The sequence below is a fragment of the Giraffa tippelskirchi genome, chromosome 4 (assembly GCF_054371585.1).
Source record: "Giraffa tippelskirchi isolate mGirTip1 chromosome 4, T2T-mGirTip1v1.2.pri, whole genome shotgun sequence".
Taxonomy (NCBI): domain Eukaryota; kingdom Metazoa; phylum Chordata; class Mammalia; order Artiodactyla; family Giraffidae; genus Giraffa; species Giraffa tippelskirchi.
The window spans coordinates 56,772,916-56,789,911 of record NC_137278.1 but is presented as its reverse complement, the minus strand read 5'-3'; the positions used below and the strand labels follow the sequence as shown (position 1 = coordinate 56,789,911).

General features: G+C 40.6%; 1 protein-coding gene across 3 annotated transcripts in view; it reads right to left on the bottom strand.

The window, feature by feature from the left end:
- Positions 1-2,955: 2,955 nt before the first annotated feature.
- IL1A (interleukin 1 alpha) overlaps positions 2,956-16,996 on the bottom strand; it is a 49,025-nt gene continuing 34,984 nt past the window's right edge. For 2 of the 3 annotated variants that reach the window (XM_081588300.1, XM_081588301.1), the window contains 7 exons: positions 13,845-13,975; positions 13,150-13,204; positions 11,790-11,838; positions 9,624-9,846; positions 7,359-7,532; positions 5,517-5,638; positions 2,956-3,375 (listed from right to left, as the gene is read on the bottom strand). In XM_081588300.1, the coding sequence (XP_081444426.1) occupies positions 3,178-3,375; positions 5,517-5,638; positions 7,359-7,532; positions 9,624-9,846; positions 11,790-11,838; positions 13,150-13,204; positions 13,845-13,975 (952 nt within the window). In that variant the 3' untranslated portion in view covers positions 2,956-3,177. The remainder of the gene's footprint in view (positions 3,376-5,516; positions 5,639-7,358; positions 7,533-9,623; positions 9,847-11,789; positions 11,839-13,149; positions 13,205-13,844; positions 13,976-16,996) is intronic. The other variant, XM_081588302.1, reaches the window with a different exon arrangement.

Sequence of the window (16,996 nt, the reverse complement as noted above, 5' to 3'; positions counted from 1 at the left end):
AAGAACTACTCAAAAAAGATCTTCATGACCCAGGTAATCACGATGGTGTGATCCCTCACCTAGAGCCAGACATCCTGGAATGTGAAGTCAAGTAGGCCTTAGAAAGCATCACTACGAACAAAGCTAGTGGAGGTAATGGAATTCCAGTTGAGCTATTTCAAATCCTAAAAGATGATGCTGTGAAAGTGCTGCACTTGATATGTCAGCAAATTTGGAAAACTCAGCAGTGGCCACAGGACTGGAAAAGGTCGGTTTTCATTCCAATCCCAAGGGAACGCAATGCCAAAGAATGCTCAAACTACCACACAATTGCACTCATCTCACACGCTAGTAAAGTAATGCTCAAAATTCTCCAAGCCAGGCTTCAGCAATTTGTGAACTGTGAACTTCCAGTTGTTCAAGCTGGATTTGGAAAAGGCAGAGGAACCAGAAATCAAATTGCCAACATCTCTTGGATCATCAAAAAAGCAAGAGAGTTCCACAAAAACATCTACTTCTGCTTTATTGACTATGCCAAAACCTTTGACTGTGTGGATCACAACAAACTATGGAAAATTCTTGAAGATGGGAATACCAGACTACCTGACCTGCCTCCTGAGAATTCTGTATGCAGATCAGGAAGCAACAGTTAGAACTGGACGTGCAACAGACTGGTTCCACGTATGTCAAGGAAAAAGAGTGTGTCAAGGCTGTATATTGTCACCCTGCTTATTTAACTTATATGCAGAGTACATCATGAGAAATGCTGGGCTGGATAAAGCACAAGCTGGAATCAACATTCCTGGGAGAAATATCAGTAACCTCAGATATGCAGGTGACACCACCCTTATAGCAGAAAACGAAGAAGAACTAAAGAGCCTCTTGATGAAAGTGAAAGAGGAGGGTGAAAAAGTTGGCTTAAAGCTCAACGTTCAGAAAACTAAGATCATGCATCTGGTCCCATCACTTCATGGCAAATAGATGGGGAAACAATGGAAACAGTGAGAGACTTTATTTTGGGGGGCTCCAAAATCACTGCAGATGGTGACTGCAGCTATGAAATTAAAAGACGCTTACTCCTTGGAAGAAAAGTTATGACCAACCTAGACAGCATATTAAAAAGCAGAGATACTACTTTGCCAACAAAGGTCCATCTAGTCAAAGCTTTGGTTTTTCTAGTAGTCGTGTATGGATGTGAGATTTGAACTATAAAGAAAGCTGAGTGCCGAAGAATTGATGCTTTTGAACTGTGGTGTTGGAGAAGACTCTTGAGAGTCCCTTGGACTGCAAGGAGATCCAACCAGTCCATCCTAAAGGAAATCAGTCCTGAATATTCATTGAAAGGACTGATGCTGAAGCTGAAACTCCAACACGTTGGCCACCTGATGCAAAGAGCTGAGTCATTTGAAAAGACCCTGATACTGGGAAAGATTGAAGGCAGGAAGAGAAGGGGACAACAGAGGATGAGATGGTTGGATGGCATCACCAACTCAATGGACATGAGTTTGAGTAAACTCCGGGAGTTGGTGATGGACAGAGAAGCCTGGTGTGCTGCAGTCCATGGGGTTGCAAAGAGTTGGACATGACTGAGCGACTGAACTGAACCGAACTGAGCTCACCCACTTTCCAATAGTGGGAAACTGCGAATCATCTTGAACTACTCCTCCCCCATTAATTCCCACATCTAATTCAAAGATCTCTTGATTTCAACTTTTTCCAAGTCAACATACTTTGTATGCATGCTTTCCAAAAGGATTCATTAGTCTTTAATGTGGTTCTGAATGTGTGAATTTGTATAAACACATGAACACACATGCTGTGTTTAATACAAGTTTTAAATGAACCAGGGAATATTATCATTTTTAATGCCATTTATGCATACTGACAAGCTAACAAAGAGTAGATAAAAAGCATAAAATCTGGGTATAGTTTTGTAAAGTAACACTAATTATAGTTATTTTTATGAATTCTTATCATCTGTTCCTAATTATACCATGAAGTAAAATAGTGGTTAAGATGTGCCGGATTTATTTTTTTAAGCTTTATTCAATTATGATCGATAATATGTGTCAATTCTCATTGTTGATAGTAATGTTAACACTACGATTGGATCACAACTTTTAGAATCTAGAAGGAACATCGTTTATGTTCCAGAAAAGAAAGTTTAGATAATGGTTGTTTCGTGGTTGCCAAAGTTAAGTTCGTCCCATTTTAGCTAGTAGGATTGGACACCAGATGAAACTGAATAACACAAGAATGCCAAGTCAAGTTTAAAGGCAGAGGAGTGAAAGATTTTGGCCAATTACCATCTCAGACAAACAAGGTAATTAATATAAATTTATTATCATAATCACAGGGCTCCCAGGTACTGGAATACAGAAGTTCATGACAATGGAAAAGGCACAACTTGAACCAAAGTGCGTTAGTACGTCAAACTCACTCAGCCTGGAAAACACTGTCTACTATTATTGAATATACCTGGTCATACTCAGAGATTGCAAGGAATTGCCATAAATATAATAATATGTTAGAAATAATAATATCTTAGAAATAATGCTTATAAATATATATGCATATATAAATAATAACTTAAAAATAACTTAAAATTTCATGCTTTGCATTCTTCTTGAGGCTCAGCTTCAAGAAAAATTTTACTTAAATGAACTCATTGGCATAAAATACTGTTGAGGTAGGAAGGCTATAGTCATCATTTACCTTGATTTTGAAGATGGTCAAACTGAGACCCCAGAAACTTATAGTATTTGATAAAGGGCCCATCAGCAGCTTAAAAGCAGAAACTGAGCAGTTGGAATGAAATTGTGTGTCCACGGCTTATTCCAACTGCTGTCATGGGTGTTAGTATTCTTATGCCTTAGTTTAATCATCTATAATATGGAAAGAACCTTTTGTAGCCACAGAAAGTAGCCTCAGTCCTCCCAAGATTATTGTGCAGAATAATAATTAAATTGATTGGTAGTTTGCAAAGTATAGGGTGTTCTTTAAATAACAAGCAACATTACATGTTAGTGTTGGTTCTACTGAACTTTGCGTTCTCTCTTACAAAGAGAGTAAACATTCATTTAGAATTACAAAGGCTCAGCACGTGCTCAGCGAGTGACTAACAGTGAAGGATTCGACTCCTTCATGTACATAGTACATACGGATGGTCACCACTTTACAAGTAAGTAGACTGCACAATCAAGGCTGTTTTTCCAATATCTGAAAGTCAGTGATTGAGGGTGGCCCCCTTGCCATGTGCACCAGTTTTTCTTGCTTTGTGGCAATAAACAAGTTTGGATGGGCAACCGATTTGAAGTAGTCCATAGAGCCATGCTTTTCCCAGAAGAAGAGGAGATTGGTCTCATCTTTGATGATTTTGGGTGTCTCAGCTATCTCCTAGGATACAGAGAACAAAGATCTGTTAGAGAACAAGAAGATGCTAAAAAAAGACGTGACCTCAATCCTTTGGCATTTGGCCTTCATGAGAAACACAGCACTTTAGGACTATGACTACATAACATGATGATACAAGTTCTTCATTCATTTGTTCATTCCAAAAGCGTTCATTACATGCCTATTAGATGTATGGCCCCGTCTATTCATAATAATTAATTTCCTTAGTTAAGTGGAGAGAAATCCAATTTCATCATGAAGATTGTCAAGTACACTAGTGTCTCATTGTATCACGGCGGGTAGGGTGAAACATTGCCTCCAACACGGGCATAAAGCATTCTGCATCAAATCTGAGCACTAATGACTCTAAGACCTGAAAACGTTTTGACCTCTAAATGTTCAAAGCATACTTTGGGAAAATAATTTAGAATTCAGACATGTTTATTTCTGTATTTAAGTCAACAATTGAAGGTAAAAAAAATCTCACCTCAACATATACAACTTCCCAGGCATATCAGCAGTTGAATCCTTTCAAGACAATCTTTTGACAGTTGTAATCTCTTTAGATCATACTCCTCTTGTGAGTATGAGAAAAGTCTTAAAGTGCTTTCATGGAAAAACGAAATTCAAATTCTAACTTGAGATGCTTCTCTGTTCTTTTAATCTAAAAGAACTAAACATCCTTTTGAGGTTTCCCTGGGGTTTTCGATGTCAACAAGGATTTTATTTTCCAAACCTATTTTTCTCCTGTTTTTTTCCCCCCATCTCAGTAAATGGAATTTCTTCTCTTCCTCTTGTTGGTTCGATCTCCAAAATATAACCAGATTCTGTCTCCTTCTTTCCACTTGTCTCACAATTCTCCTCACTCACCCCAACTGTTTTTACAGCATCCTAATTGGACTCTATTGCCTCCTTTCTGTTCTATTCTCCAAGTTAGAGAAAATACGCAAAAACAGGACACTTCTCAGTTTGAATTCCTTTCCTCTACTTATCTTTCCTCTTTCGCAGGGCACCCTAGCTTCCAGATCCTTGGGTGTCCCTTCTGATCTTTAAAACTAGCCTGTAACCTCTTGAAGGTGTAGGGCTAGGTGCACTCAGACCCCTCTATTTGGAATGCTCACCCCATCACCCCTTTGATGGTATACTCCTTTCTACTGAGAGTCTCATCTCACAGGGAGCTCTGTCTAAACAGTACGGTCCTATTTTCTCTATCTCAGTACCCTGTTCATTGGCTTTATAGCATCTTGCCCTTTTTGCTGGTCATTTGGCTCATCTACCATCTGTGCCCCTCGGAAGACTGAGTTCTATAAGACTTTCGCTCACTACTGTCTACTGAGCTGTTGACACTCTGCTTGAAAAACACAAGGCTCTCAATAAACGTTTGTTGAATGAATTCACGAATGAAGCTACTGCCCTACTCTGTAGACATCACTTTCATCTCACTTGATCCAGGAAGAGAAACACATGCACCCACATAAATCCTAGTTGGGGAGGGACTGGGCGGTGGATTATACATTTAGTGAATAAGAGTCACCTACTAGTCAGTAGAGAAACATTTGGCTGTAGTGGGCATGTGTTTATGTCTTTATGTTCAGAGGGGAAGGTGGTAGTGGAGATGAGGCTGGGATGACACAGAAAACTGGCACCAATGAAGAGAGGGAGGAGGTAGAGTCAGAAGGCCAGGGTTTGGGGCTTGGCTTGCAGCTTTTTGCTTTGTACCCTTCAGCAGGTGATTCATCCTTCCTCATCTCAGTGGCTTACTGAGTTTCTTAGAGGCAGGCTCCATTGTCCTAACGCCTACTATCATGTAGGTCAGGTAAGTGTCAGTAAAGCTCAAAGAAGGATGGAATAAACAGATGCCCAGGAATGGGAGGTGAATAAGGATCAGATAGGGAAAAGAGAAAGAAGAAGGCAATTTCCCTTTTATGTACTTGGCCACTGCCATCTTGCTGTCTCACAGATCCTGCCTAGAACTGCCTCTGGGGATAGTGGGTCAGAAGTAGGATGAGAAGGTAGGTGGGCAGGTGAAACTGTGGTAGGAAGGAAAGAACTGGGTCATCCTGCTAGGAGTGTCTGCCTCTTGGGATCATCTACAAATGCATGGGCTGTAAATGAAAGTAAACTGGAGACTGGGAACAACTGACCTTTAGCAAGACAGGTTGGTCTTCATTTTGAGCACTCACAAACAGTTGAGTTTTTGAGATTCTTAGAGTCACAGGAAGCTGAGAATCCTCTTCTGATACATAAGCAACCATGTCAAATTTCACTGGCAAAGAGAAAAGCCAAAAAAGAAAGTAAATCCATTGTATTTGTATAAAATCAAGTGTTTATGAAGATGCTGTGTGTGTGTGTGTAGTTATGTCCCCAACTATGATGTAAGTACCTGAAGCTCAGAAATGGAATTTATGTTGATATATCTTTGTATCCCTCACAATGTCTGCCATATTTACTAGGCAAGTAAATACTAATGACTTTAGAATTTTTTATGTTGAAGAAATGCTTGCAGGTGGAGTATTATTGAATCTCTTATATTAATGGGATAAGACCCTGGAATTTGTGAAGTTATGAGTAAAATGGGGAGATTTAGGGAAGCTGATGCATTCATATGTTGCTAAGGATAGTGAAAAGCAGTTCAGTTTTCCTTAGAGAACAATGCTTAATAAAAGCTGTAAAATTATTTATGCCTAGAAATCCAGCATTTGGAATATGTTCCAAAGAAATACCCTCATAGGAAAAGAAACAACTTATACAAAGACATGTGCAACTGAATTATTTAGAGGAAACCCTAGACACCTGCATAGCAACATGACTGAATATCCTAGTGCCATTAAAAATGGCAAATAACATACACTCTGTCCATATATGGGAAAATTGTGTGAAATAATACCAAGTAGGAAAACAATTTATTTTGTAGAACACAAAATAATTTGTGAATGTCATAGAATAGAAAGCATGCTAGCTGAAATATATCCAATCAGAAACAGCCCTGCTTGTTAGCACAGAGTAACCTCTTTTGATCTCTGGAAATCATTTTGTTTACTGATGACATGTCCTTAAGCTAAAAATATGTGCAACATGGAAGCTGGCTCGGTGTAACAAAGTTTCTTGGATCCTAAATTTCATTCTTCAGAGCACATGCATATCTTCCTGGTTGTTTTTTTTTTTTTTCTTTAAAATTATTGGGTGCTTTGTCTCACAATTATGTTATCAAAGATAAGGATTCTTTCTAGTTTGGTGTTATTAGGAAGTTTGATCAGCAGGCTCCTCATTGGCTTCTGAGTAAATTTGGGTAAGTCATTATATATTTCTGAGACTCAGTTTCCTTACCTTTAAAATCTGAGGATAAGAGTGTCTCAGAGAACCAAGGGAGATAATACCTCAGAAAGCTTTTTACTGCACTTAGTGCTTTCAGATCTAGGACACTTGTTAAAGGTTTCAGATTTGGCTGAAGTTTCTGGCCTAACCCACAAGTTTTTTTTTTTTTTTTTAAACCAGGGGTGATGTGCTTCATGTGCAAAGCCAGGAATCTAGAGAGGTTTACTCTTTAAAAGCAGAAAGCTTAAAAGAAATGCAGAAACAAAAAGGTGAGGAGAGGGCTTCCCTTGTGGCTCAATGGTAAAGAATCCGCCTGTGAATGCAAGAGACAAGGGTTCAATCCCTGGTCTAGGAAGATCTCACATGCGGTGGAGCAACTAAGTCCATGCACCACAACTATTTAGCCACTGCTCGAGAGCCCGGGAACCACAACTATTGAGCCCTTGTGCTGCAGCTGCTGAAGACTGAGTCCCCCATAGCCCCATGCTCTCCAACAAGAGAAGCTACCATAATGAGAAGCCGGAGCACTGCAACTAAAGAGTGGGCCCTGCTCCCCACAACTAGAGAAAAGCTCTTGCAGCAATGAAGACCCAGCACAGCCAAAAATATATAAATAAATAAAACCATTTTCTTTTTTTAAAGATGGAGAGATGACAGAATTGTCCATTTACCTGCCTCCTCCAGATTATTTAACGTAGCAGCCGTGAGGTATGGACCTGACATATCTCGAATTATACTTTGATTGAGGGCGTCATTCAGGATGCATTCCTGGTTGATGACTCTCATAAAGTTGTATTTCACGTTACTCTGGAAGCTGTAATGTGCTGATCTGGGCTTGATGATTTCTAAAACCATTATCAAAAGCTCAGATTAATGTCCAAGTACAAACACAGATGATGTATCTGCTCTAATACAAGCATACAAAGTGGTTACTGAAGGCACCTGAAGAATATCCCAAGGGGGGTGAGGAAATTGACACAGAAGTGAAATCACCCCATCAGTGGAATTGATCACAGGATTACCCCTGTGGTTACTTATCTCTAAAAACTTTGATTCTTCAGACAATGATTGTTTTTTTTTTTTTTTTTAAGAGATCACATATACAACTTTTTTGGTTGTTTGGAGGTTTGTAAGTAACCGGGAAGACGCCTCATATTCTCCAACTACATTTTCAAACTAATGCACCCTGAGAAAAGAATCCACTAAAAATTTTATATGTCACTGAGGTGCCAGTATAAATGTCTGCCATGTTTTTGCTTTAAAAAAGTTTTTTTTTTTTTTATCTACCACCTTTCTGAACGGTGCTTTGTTTCAAAGCTTTAGAAATCTTCATGGCTCTGAACAATTTTACTTCCAGGAATCTTTTATCACTGAGGAAATAAATGATGATAGAAATCAAGATTTATTGATATAGCCATTGTCACATTACATATATTGGTGAAAAACTGGTGCTCTAAAATGTCCTTTCTGTATTGATAAATGACCCTTAAAAAACTGGGAATAGAACTGCCATATGACCCAGCAACCCCACTGCTGGGCATACACACCGAGGAAACCAGAATTGAAAGAGACGCGTGTACCCCAATGTTCATCGCAGCACTGTTTACAATAGCCAGGACACGGAAGCAACCTAGATGTCCATCAGCAGACAAATGGATAAGGAAGCTGTGGTACATATACACAATGGAATATTACTCAGCCATTAAAAAAATACATTTGAATCAGTTCTATTGAGATGGATGAAACTGGAGCCCATTATACAGAGTGAAGTAAGCCAGAAAGAAAAACACCGATACAGTATACTAATGCATATATATGGAATTTGAAAAATGGCAACGATAACCCTATATGCGAGACAGAATAAGAGACACAGATGCATAGAATAGTCTTGTGGACTCTGAGGGAGAAGGTGAGGGTGGGACGTTCTGGGAGAATAGCATTGAAACATGTATATTATCATATGTGAAACAGAACATGACAAAAGCTGCATATTAAATTGCACATAGTTGATCCTAGGAATGTTCATCATGTTTGTTACTCTGTGTGTATGTACACAGAAAAGACTGTAAGGAAAGTAATGTAGTGCTGGCAGCGGTAAACTCTGAGGGGTAATATGAGAAATTTTAATTTTTTTCTTGTATTTTCTAATTTTCTTGGTGAACATGTGTGATCAACTGTTACTTTAAAAATGTTAGATTTATAGTTCATGAAGAGGCTTGTACAGTAAAGGCATGGGAGAAAACTCATGACATCTATAGTCAGGTAGAACTGATATGATTTGATGCTCTACCCTTATACACTGTGAGATTTTGGGCAGGTCACTCTCACTGAGCTTAGTTTCCTCACATATAAAATGAGAATGCAGGGTTGTTGTGAAGATTAGAGATAATGCAGTCATTAATAAGTTAGTAGTGTTTGTAGTATTAGCAAAAGTAATAATAACAATAATAGCGAACATTTATTAGGTATTTTCTGTGTGCCAGGCATTATTTTAGTTCAGTAGCTAGCAAGTGTTGACTCATTTAGTCTTCAAAACAATTAGGGGCTTGGATTAACTCCATTTACAGTAGAGGAGACCAAAGCACAGAAAGGTTAAGTAACTTGCCCAAGACATAACTAGTATGTGGAATAGCATAACTTGTAAGTGGTCACTCACTAACAGTATATAATTACTTTCTGCCAATAGGCTAGAAGTCACATGACTTAATCATATGGCCACCAAGTAAGCCTGTGAACACATATGCTAAGGTCAAGCACCTACTGCTCTCTTCCCTTTGCAGAAGGATAAAAATTAATTTTCATTTCTTATGATTATCAGACCAATGGGTGGTTGCCCTCTTGTTACTCTGATTTTAGGTTTTATTTTCCCCTGTACTCTGCTGTCTGTATTTGCTTGAAAAAGGAAAACAAGGATATTATTGCATTGGACCCCTTACCTTCTTCTGTATTATTGGCAATGGCTTCCAGGTCGTCATCGGTGATGAACTGATTTAAACTCAACCGTCTCTTCTTCAGAATCTTCCCATTGGCTGCCACCATCACCACATTCTCCTTGAAGCTAAGCTTGGATGTCTTAGAGGTTTCCGAGGTATCCAGAGACATAAACTTATTCATGTAGTCCTCACGAAGTGGCTCATAGCTTGCATCATAGAAGGACTTCTGCAATGAAGGAAAATAGAAACTGAGAGGCTGTCCACGGCCAGTGAACAAGACTCCTTTAGAGTAGGAGTTTTAGTCAACAGTCTTAGAGAGAAGAATGGCCATTTTGGTCTTGGCGACTCATCAGTCTTTCCCTCCCCCTACACAGTAGGGGGAAAGACACCTTCCCCCTTTCCTCGGTATCCCTCCCCTTTCCCCCTTTCCTCCCACCTCTCCTTGTAGGATTTCCCTCAAAGGAGGTGATCCTGGCAAGGTTTTTTGTCATCCCTCTTCAGACTCAAAAATGAGACCTTGTTATACTTAGTGAAGTAAGTCAGAGAAAGACAAATACTGTATGATATCACTTACATGTAGAATCTAAAAAATAATACATGGCTTCCCTGGTGGCTCAGTGGTAAAGGATCCCCCTAATAAGTCAGTTTGGGAAGCTCTCACTTCCTGTGGAGCAATTAAGCCCCTACACCACAACTGTTGAGCCTGTGCTCTAGTGCCCGGGAACCACAACTACTGAGCTCATACGTAACAGCTATTGAAGCCCATGCGCCCTAGAGCCCATGCTCTGCAGCAGGAGAAGCCATCCCATTGAGAAGCCTGAGCACCGCAACAAAGAGTCACCACCGCTTGCCACAACTAGAAAAAAGCCCGCTCAGCAGTGACCCAGAACAGTCAAACATAAACAAATAAAATTATTTACAAATGAACCCATATACAGATCAGCAACAGACTCACAGACATAGAAAACAAACTTAATGGTTACCAAAGGGGAGAGGGAAGATGAGGAGGGAGGAATTAGGGATATGAGATTAGTAAATTCAAACTACTATACATAAAATAGATAAGCAACAAAGATTTACTACATAGCACAGGAAATTATATTCTGTATCTTGTAATAATCTATATTGGAAAATCATCAGAAAAAAATGTATCACTGTGCTCTACTCCTGCAAGTAACACAGTATTATAAATCAACTACACTTCAGTAAAAAAAAAAGAGATGTTGTAATGCGTCAGGTCTTCAAGTGATGCTAGTGAGTGACTTAGCCTTCCAGTTAGTTCCCCCCAGAAAGTTAAACATCTACTTGACAAGGCTCAAATATTTTAGGAATACTCCTCTAGATACAGCTTTTACAGTCAGTATCAAAGACACACAAAGCAGTACCTATCCTGTCTATTTGTGGTCTCTTAGCAAAATAACACGGAGAAGGCAATGGCGACCCACTCCAGTACTCTTGCCTGGAAAATCCCACGGACAGAGGAGCCTGGTAGGCTGCAGTCTGTGGGGTCGCTAAGAGTCGGACACGACTGAGTGACTTCACTTTGACTTTTCACTTTCTTGCATTGGAGAAGGAAATGGCAACTCACTCCAGTGTTCTTGCCTGGAGAATCCCAGGGACGGGGGAGCCTGGTGGGCTGCTGTCTATGGGATCACACAGAGTCGGACACGACTGAAGCGACTTAGCAGCAGCAGCAACAGCAAAATAACACAGCATCTGAATGACTGCAGATTTTTTACTTTCAGTTGGCCTGCTTCCTCCACCTCAGCTTCATGGACTATTAGATCTAGAAAGCTATCTGTAATCTCTGGAGATGATTTTAGAAAGGATGTCCACAACATATCATTTAAGACCCCTGGGGAAGTAGCCTGAGGGGGCTGGCCCAGGAGGGCATAAGCAACCTTCTGATGGAAGGCTGACCCAAGAGATTCCATTCTTGGAGTTACAGGTTCGTTCTGCTCTGTTCTGGGAAAATCCACTGAGATGAAGGGTGCCATCAGCTGTTAGTCTACAGAGGGAGCTGGCCTCACTTATCATGAAGAAATGAATATCTCTGGACTTCTAGTGAAGGCAAAACAAATGCATCTAAGATTCAAGCTGTTACTGTTCTAGTAGAGAAAATACTGTGTAAGGATAGCAATCTCCTAACAATTACAATCATTTGCTTACCTGATTCAGAGAGAGGTGGTCAATTTCAGAACTGTAGTATTCATTTTCACTGTTAAACGAGATGATGAGAATTTAATTCTGTTTGTTATATTACTACATTCACTGGGCAACATATTTTAATAACCAAACTAGCTTTGGGTAGCACACACACATAGCCATTACTGTCATCTTTGAAAATTAAGGACTTCTATGCATACACATCCATACAGTAATTTGTACCTGATAATCTGAAATTAGTAATCATCAGGCCAGGCCTTGAACTTTACTTGTACTCTGTCGATAAAAATGAGGCTTGGCCAATTTACTGTATAGCACAGGGACTGTAACCTATAATGGAATATAATCTGAAATACATATATACATATATAACTGAATCACTTTGCTGTACACCTGAAACTAACACAACTTTGTAAGTCAGCTATACTTCAATTAAAATTTTTTTAAATTAGCTCCCCCCTCACCAAAACAAAAAAAACGAGACTTGGCTAACGGATTGAAGAGTGGTAATTGAATTTCAGGGAAAAAAATTAAACTTAAGAGAGAAATCCTTTTGAAGCACGTCATCTAAATTTGAATCAAATAGGTTATTTGTTACCCTTTGCTTTCATGTATTCACTAAAACAGATTTAATCATTTATACTTTGCAAAACATCCAGGCAACATTTCCATCGTCTACTTTGTGTTAGTGTGTAGGTAATGTGGAACACTGCATCTGTTTAAGGTGTTCTACAATTTAAACTTTTTATTTATTATCTTTCTCTTGTGTCTGAATGAGACTGACTGCATAGGTTTCACATGCTCAAATTGCTGTGAAGCCATTTCCCATTCCAGACTGAGATCAAGAAGTTTTCCTAAGAAAGATTTCTCTTTCTGAGAATCCGTTACTGTAGCAGGGCACGTGAACTTGACTGAAGCTGGGTCTGAGTAGCTGTTGAGAACTGCTAGGAGTCAGGAGACCTTACAAGTAATCTTTCTAAAATGGCCATCTCCCTGTCAAAAATTTCACCTTGGTTTACCTACTGGATGCTTAATTTCCCTGAGTCTTCTCTGAACCTGCCCTGACTTGAGAGGTAGGACACATCTCAACAGCCTCTACTGGTCTTGCCCCATGCTAGTTACTGTAATCCTAGCTGAATTCTTTCTTCCTTTTTTAAAAATATTTATTTTATTTACTTGGCTCAGCCAGGTCTTAGTTGTGGCATGTGGGATCTAGTTCCCTGACCAGGGATGGAACCCTGGGTCCCCTGCATTGGGAGCACAGAGTCTTAGCCACTGGACCTCCTGGCAAATCCCTCCTAGCTGGATTCTAATGTGCCTTGCTTTCCTCATTAAGTCACAAGAGACAGAATCTCTTTCCTACCTGTAACAGTTCTTCAGGTCTTCAAAGAGGTCAGGGACTTTGGCCATCTTCACTTCTGCAACAGAAAACACCAGTAGCTGTCAGTCTAGCCAGTGTGTGAACAAGACACCTGCAACGGGAACCACCTCCCTTCTGAGCTTCTAAGACACTTAATGAATGACTGAGCTCACACCCAGCATTCTTCTTTTCACTCCCTTTGAATGATCTGCATATGTATTTGCCTCCTCTGCTAGACTGTAAACTTCTGTTAGAATCTTGGTATCTCTCAGGCATCCAACCCAATGCATTGCATTTGGTAGGCATTTGATGAAAATTTGAATAAGTAAAAAGCCAAAACCAAAAAACCCCAACAAGCATGAAATATTTAATTTATACGGTTGCAAGACAGAGAAAGAGTTAGAAATTCCCAGTTTTCTCTGAACAGTTTTTGATAGCAGAGACTACCCCCAAAGGAAGGCTTGGCTATAATCTCATGCTCTCATAGGAAACCAGTTCCTCTGTCGCTCAATTTCCCACCAGCAGAGAGAGAATCATTTTCTGAAATCTGACTATGATTCTAACTCACCCGCCAAACCAGAGGGGGACGGCAAAGGAAGGAAGAGGCTTAAGCTTCAGAGAAGACAGTTTGAGAGATCACAGCCAAGGAGGAAAAACAAAAAATATTTTAAGAGCCAAAGATGTGATAAGGACGATACCTTTGCTGAACCGAGCTAGCAACAATGAGATGACTGGCTCTCTGATCTTCGCGTGGAGGCTTGAACTGAGCTGGGCTACTTCGCCTTTTGTCTGCTCCGGAGTGGGCGTGGCCACGGCCACGATTGCGTCACTGGGGATTTACAAGAATTCTGTTTTGTATGTAAGTTCATTCAACCTATACCGGTCCAAATAATGACAAATTATACACTTGAATATAGTGTTTCCAGGAAAAATTCCTAGAGATTCCAGGAGTTTCTGACTTGATTCATTTATTTATTGCTTTTGCTATTAACAATTACATGTGGTCTTAGAAAAAGGGGAAAAGAGCAGGAAATTTAAGTTTCTAAAAGTATTTGTTGGGGGAGGGAGGGAAAACTCCCCAAAGCAGAATTGTAGATGGTTAGAGTTGGAGGGGTGCTTAGGAGCTTGTATTTTGGCTTAATTCGTTTATTGCACCCCATGGCTGAGTATGAATTGATGGAATACTTGACAGCCCCAGGCAGCTAAGGAGTATTAGCTAAGGAGTGGCTCTTGAGGGAAGCCGATCCATCTTTTCTGAAGAGGGAGATTTGCTTGAGTAGCCGTAAATCACTCTGAGTGTGGGAAGACAAGCTCCCAGTTAGGGCAGAGTGGAAGACAGAAAATCGACAGTCAACCACAAAAGTCAATCCTTTTACTCCTCTGAATACTGTCAATCTGTTTCAGACAGAAGTGACAGAGCTTTATGAGAAAACTCTATGCCCTGGCTCATGTTACAGCAAAGTTACCTTCTACCAGAGCCCGAAGAGAAGTCTAGTCTTCTCTAGGTTAAACCCAAGGTATATTAGGATAGCTGGAGACTCAGGGAGCAGCTGGATTCAAGAATGGAGATTGGGTGAACTTCCCTGGTGGTCCAGTGGTTAAGACTCCACCCTTCCATGGCAGGGGGCATGGGTTTGATCCCTGGTTGGGGAACTAAGATCATGCACGACATACGGCATGGCCAAAAAAAGAAGATTGGGAGAAAGGAAGGAGGGACTCTTATATATGAAACTGATTCAGTGTTGCCTGGCTGTTATCATCAAAGACTTTTTCAGTATCCCGAAGATGGCCCAGTTCAGGTGGCAGAACACAAGACTCAGCAGATAAGTGTTTCCGTTTTCCTGGTTGGAGTTTAAGCCACATAATTTTAAATAAAGGAAATGGATGGGGAGAGTCAAGGAGGAATTTAAAAAAAAAAAGTAAAGAGAGAAAAGCAAGGCACCAAAGTGCAACATGTTATTGAAAAGCAAAAAAGCTCTGAAAGTATGAGTAAGGTATGCTGTTTGGTTTTGTTACTTGTAAATGATGAGACTGGTTTTGTGATTATTAAGGTCTCTCCTAGGTGCAAAGTCTCTGGTTCTGATTCTATAGCCCAGTTCAGTTCCTCCCGGTCACAGATCTGGCGTTATAATAATTATAAACAAGAGCCACAGAAATAAATGGTATCTTGGATGCTGTGCTGTGCTTAGTCGCTCAGTTGTGTCTGACTCTTTGTGACCCCATGGAATGTAGCTCACCAGGCTCCTCTGTCCATGAGGATTCTCCAGGCAAAAATACTGGAGTGGGTTGCCATGCCCTTCTCCAGGGGAACTTCCCAACCCAGGGACTGAACCCAGGTCTTCCGAGTTGCAGGTGGATTCTTTACTATCTGAGTCACCAGGGAAGCCAATCCTGGATTCAGGCAATGTAAATGTAGGACCAGACTGGGCTCCAGCTTGGGGATCTCAGGATGGATCCTTTTGTGGACAGTGATGGCAGCCAATTCTCTACATCTGTGCTTCCCTTCGGGCTCCCCTGGTGGCTCAATGGTAAAGAAGACGTGGGCTTGATCCCTAGTCAGAAAGATCCCCTGGAGAAGGAAATTGCAACCCACTTCAGTATTCTTGCCTGGGAAGCCTCATGGACAGAACAGCCTGGCAGGCTACAGTACATGGGGTCGCTGAGAGTCGGACACGACTGAACACACATGCATGCACGTGCTTCCCTTCAGGCAACACAGAAATATTAACCCCGATCACCCCCTCTTGCCTCCTACAGATCTTGTGAGAACTATTACTAAGAAACAATTGCAAAGCACATTGTGAATGTGGGCTGCTATGGAGATGCGACTAAACAAAAATAATAACAGCGCTAATGATGGCTTCTGTTCCTTGGGAACCTGTATAGTCATCACTGTAACACTTTAGTTCACTGAAGAAAATATCGTTCTTATGAAAATAATAATTGGAAACTTCGATAGGGAGGACATTTTCAGGCGAAGACCTCCACTGAAACCTTGAAGATACCCAGTTTCTGGGAGGAATACATACCACCTCTTTGGTAATCCAGGAAAATACCCTGGGTTGTACCGACAGTGACAACACCCATCCTGGCCGATGTCATATCTCTGTTGTAGAAAATTCCTCAAATGTGGTTGTTGAATTTCTCAAGGAGGGTTTGAATGTTTTTTTTCTAGTCAGCCAATTCGGGTTGGAGTCTTTTTCCAGCATGTGACTTTCCTTGAAACCGGTTTTCAAAGAAAGAATAAAAATGTGGGTGAGGTTTAGAGAGTGAGAGGTCCTTGCTTTGTTTTGGGGAACCTGCTTTTCTGTGAATGTGAACAAAACTTGACTTGTGAGTAAGTCTCAGCATCAGAGCCCCTCTTTCTCAGAAACAGAGAGAGAAACCTATGGAACCCCAAGAGTGTTTGGAGGTTGTCTTGCGACTGGGACTTTGGGTGGTTTCATGTTATACCCACTTCTTGATTCTGAGCAGAACTCAACAATCCTTTAGTCCTTTTTACCTACATCATTAAAAAATTTTATGGCTCACTTCTTCTGTGGCAGGTATTTGGCTGGGCATTGGCATTTTTTCTTTCATGATCCACAAAATTAGGTGTGTGGGATAGATGATGTAGTATGTTGGTTGGTGAGTGGATACACTTTACGAGCTTGAAGGCTGTGAGTCCAAAAAGTCACGGTGATACTTTTCATTTGGAAACTGCTTTACATAGTTCGCAAAGAGCTCTCACCCGGCCAGTCTCGCTGACTCCCCGCTTTACCTGTGAGAGATATGGATCATCACACCCTTTTACAGCTGAAGACTCTTGAAGAGGTTAAGTGACCAACCTACAGTCACAAAACTGGCAGAG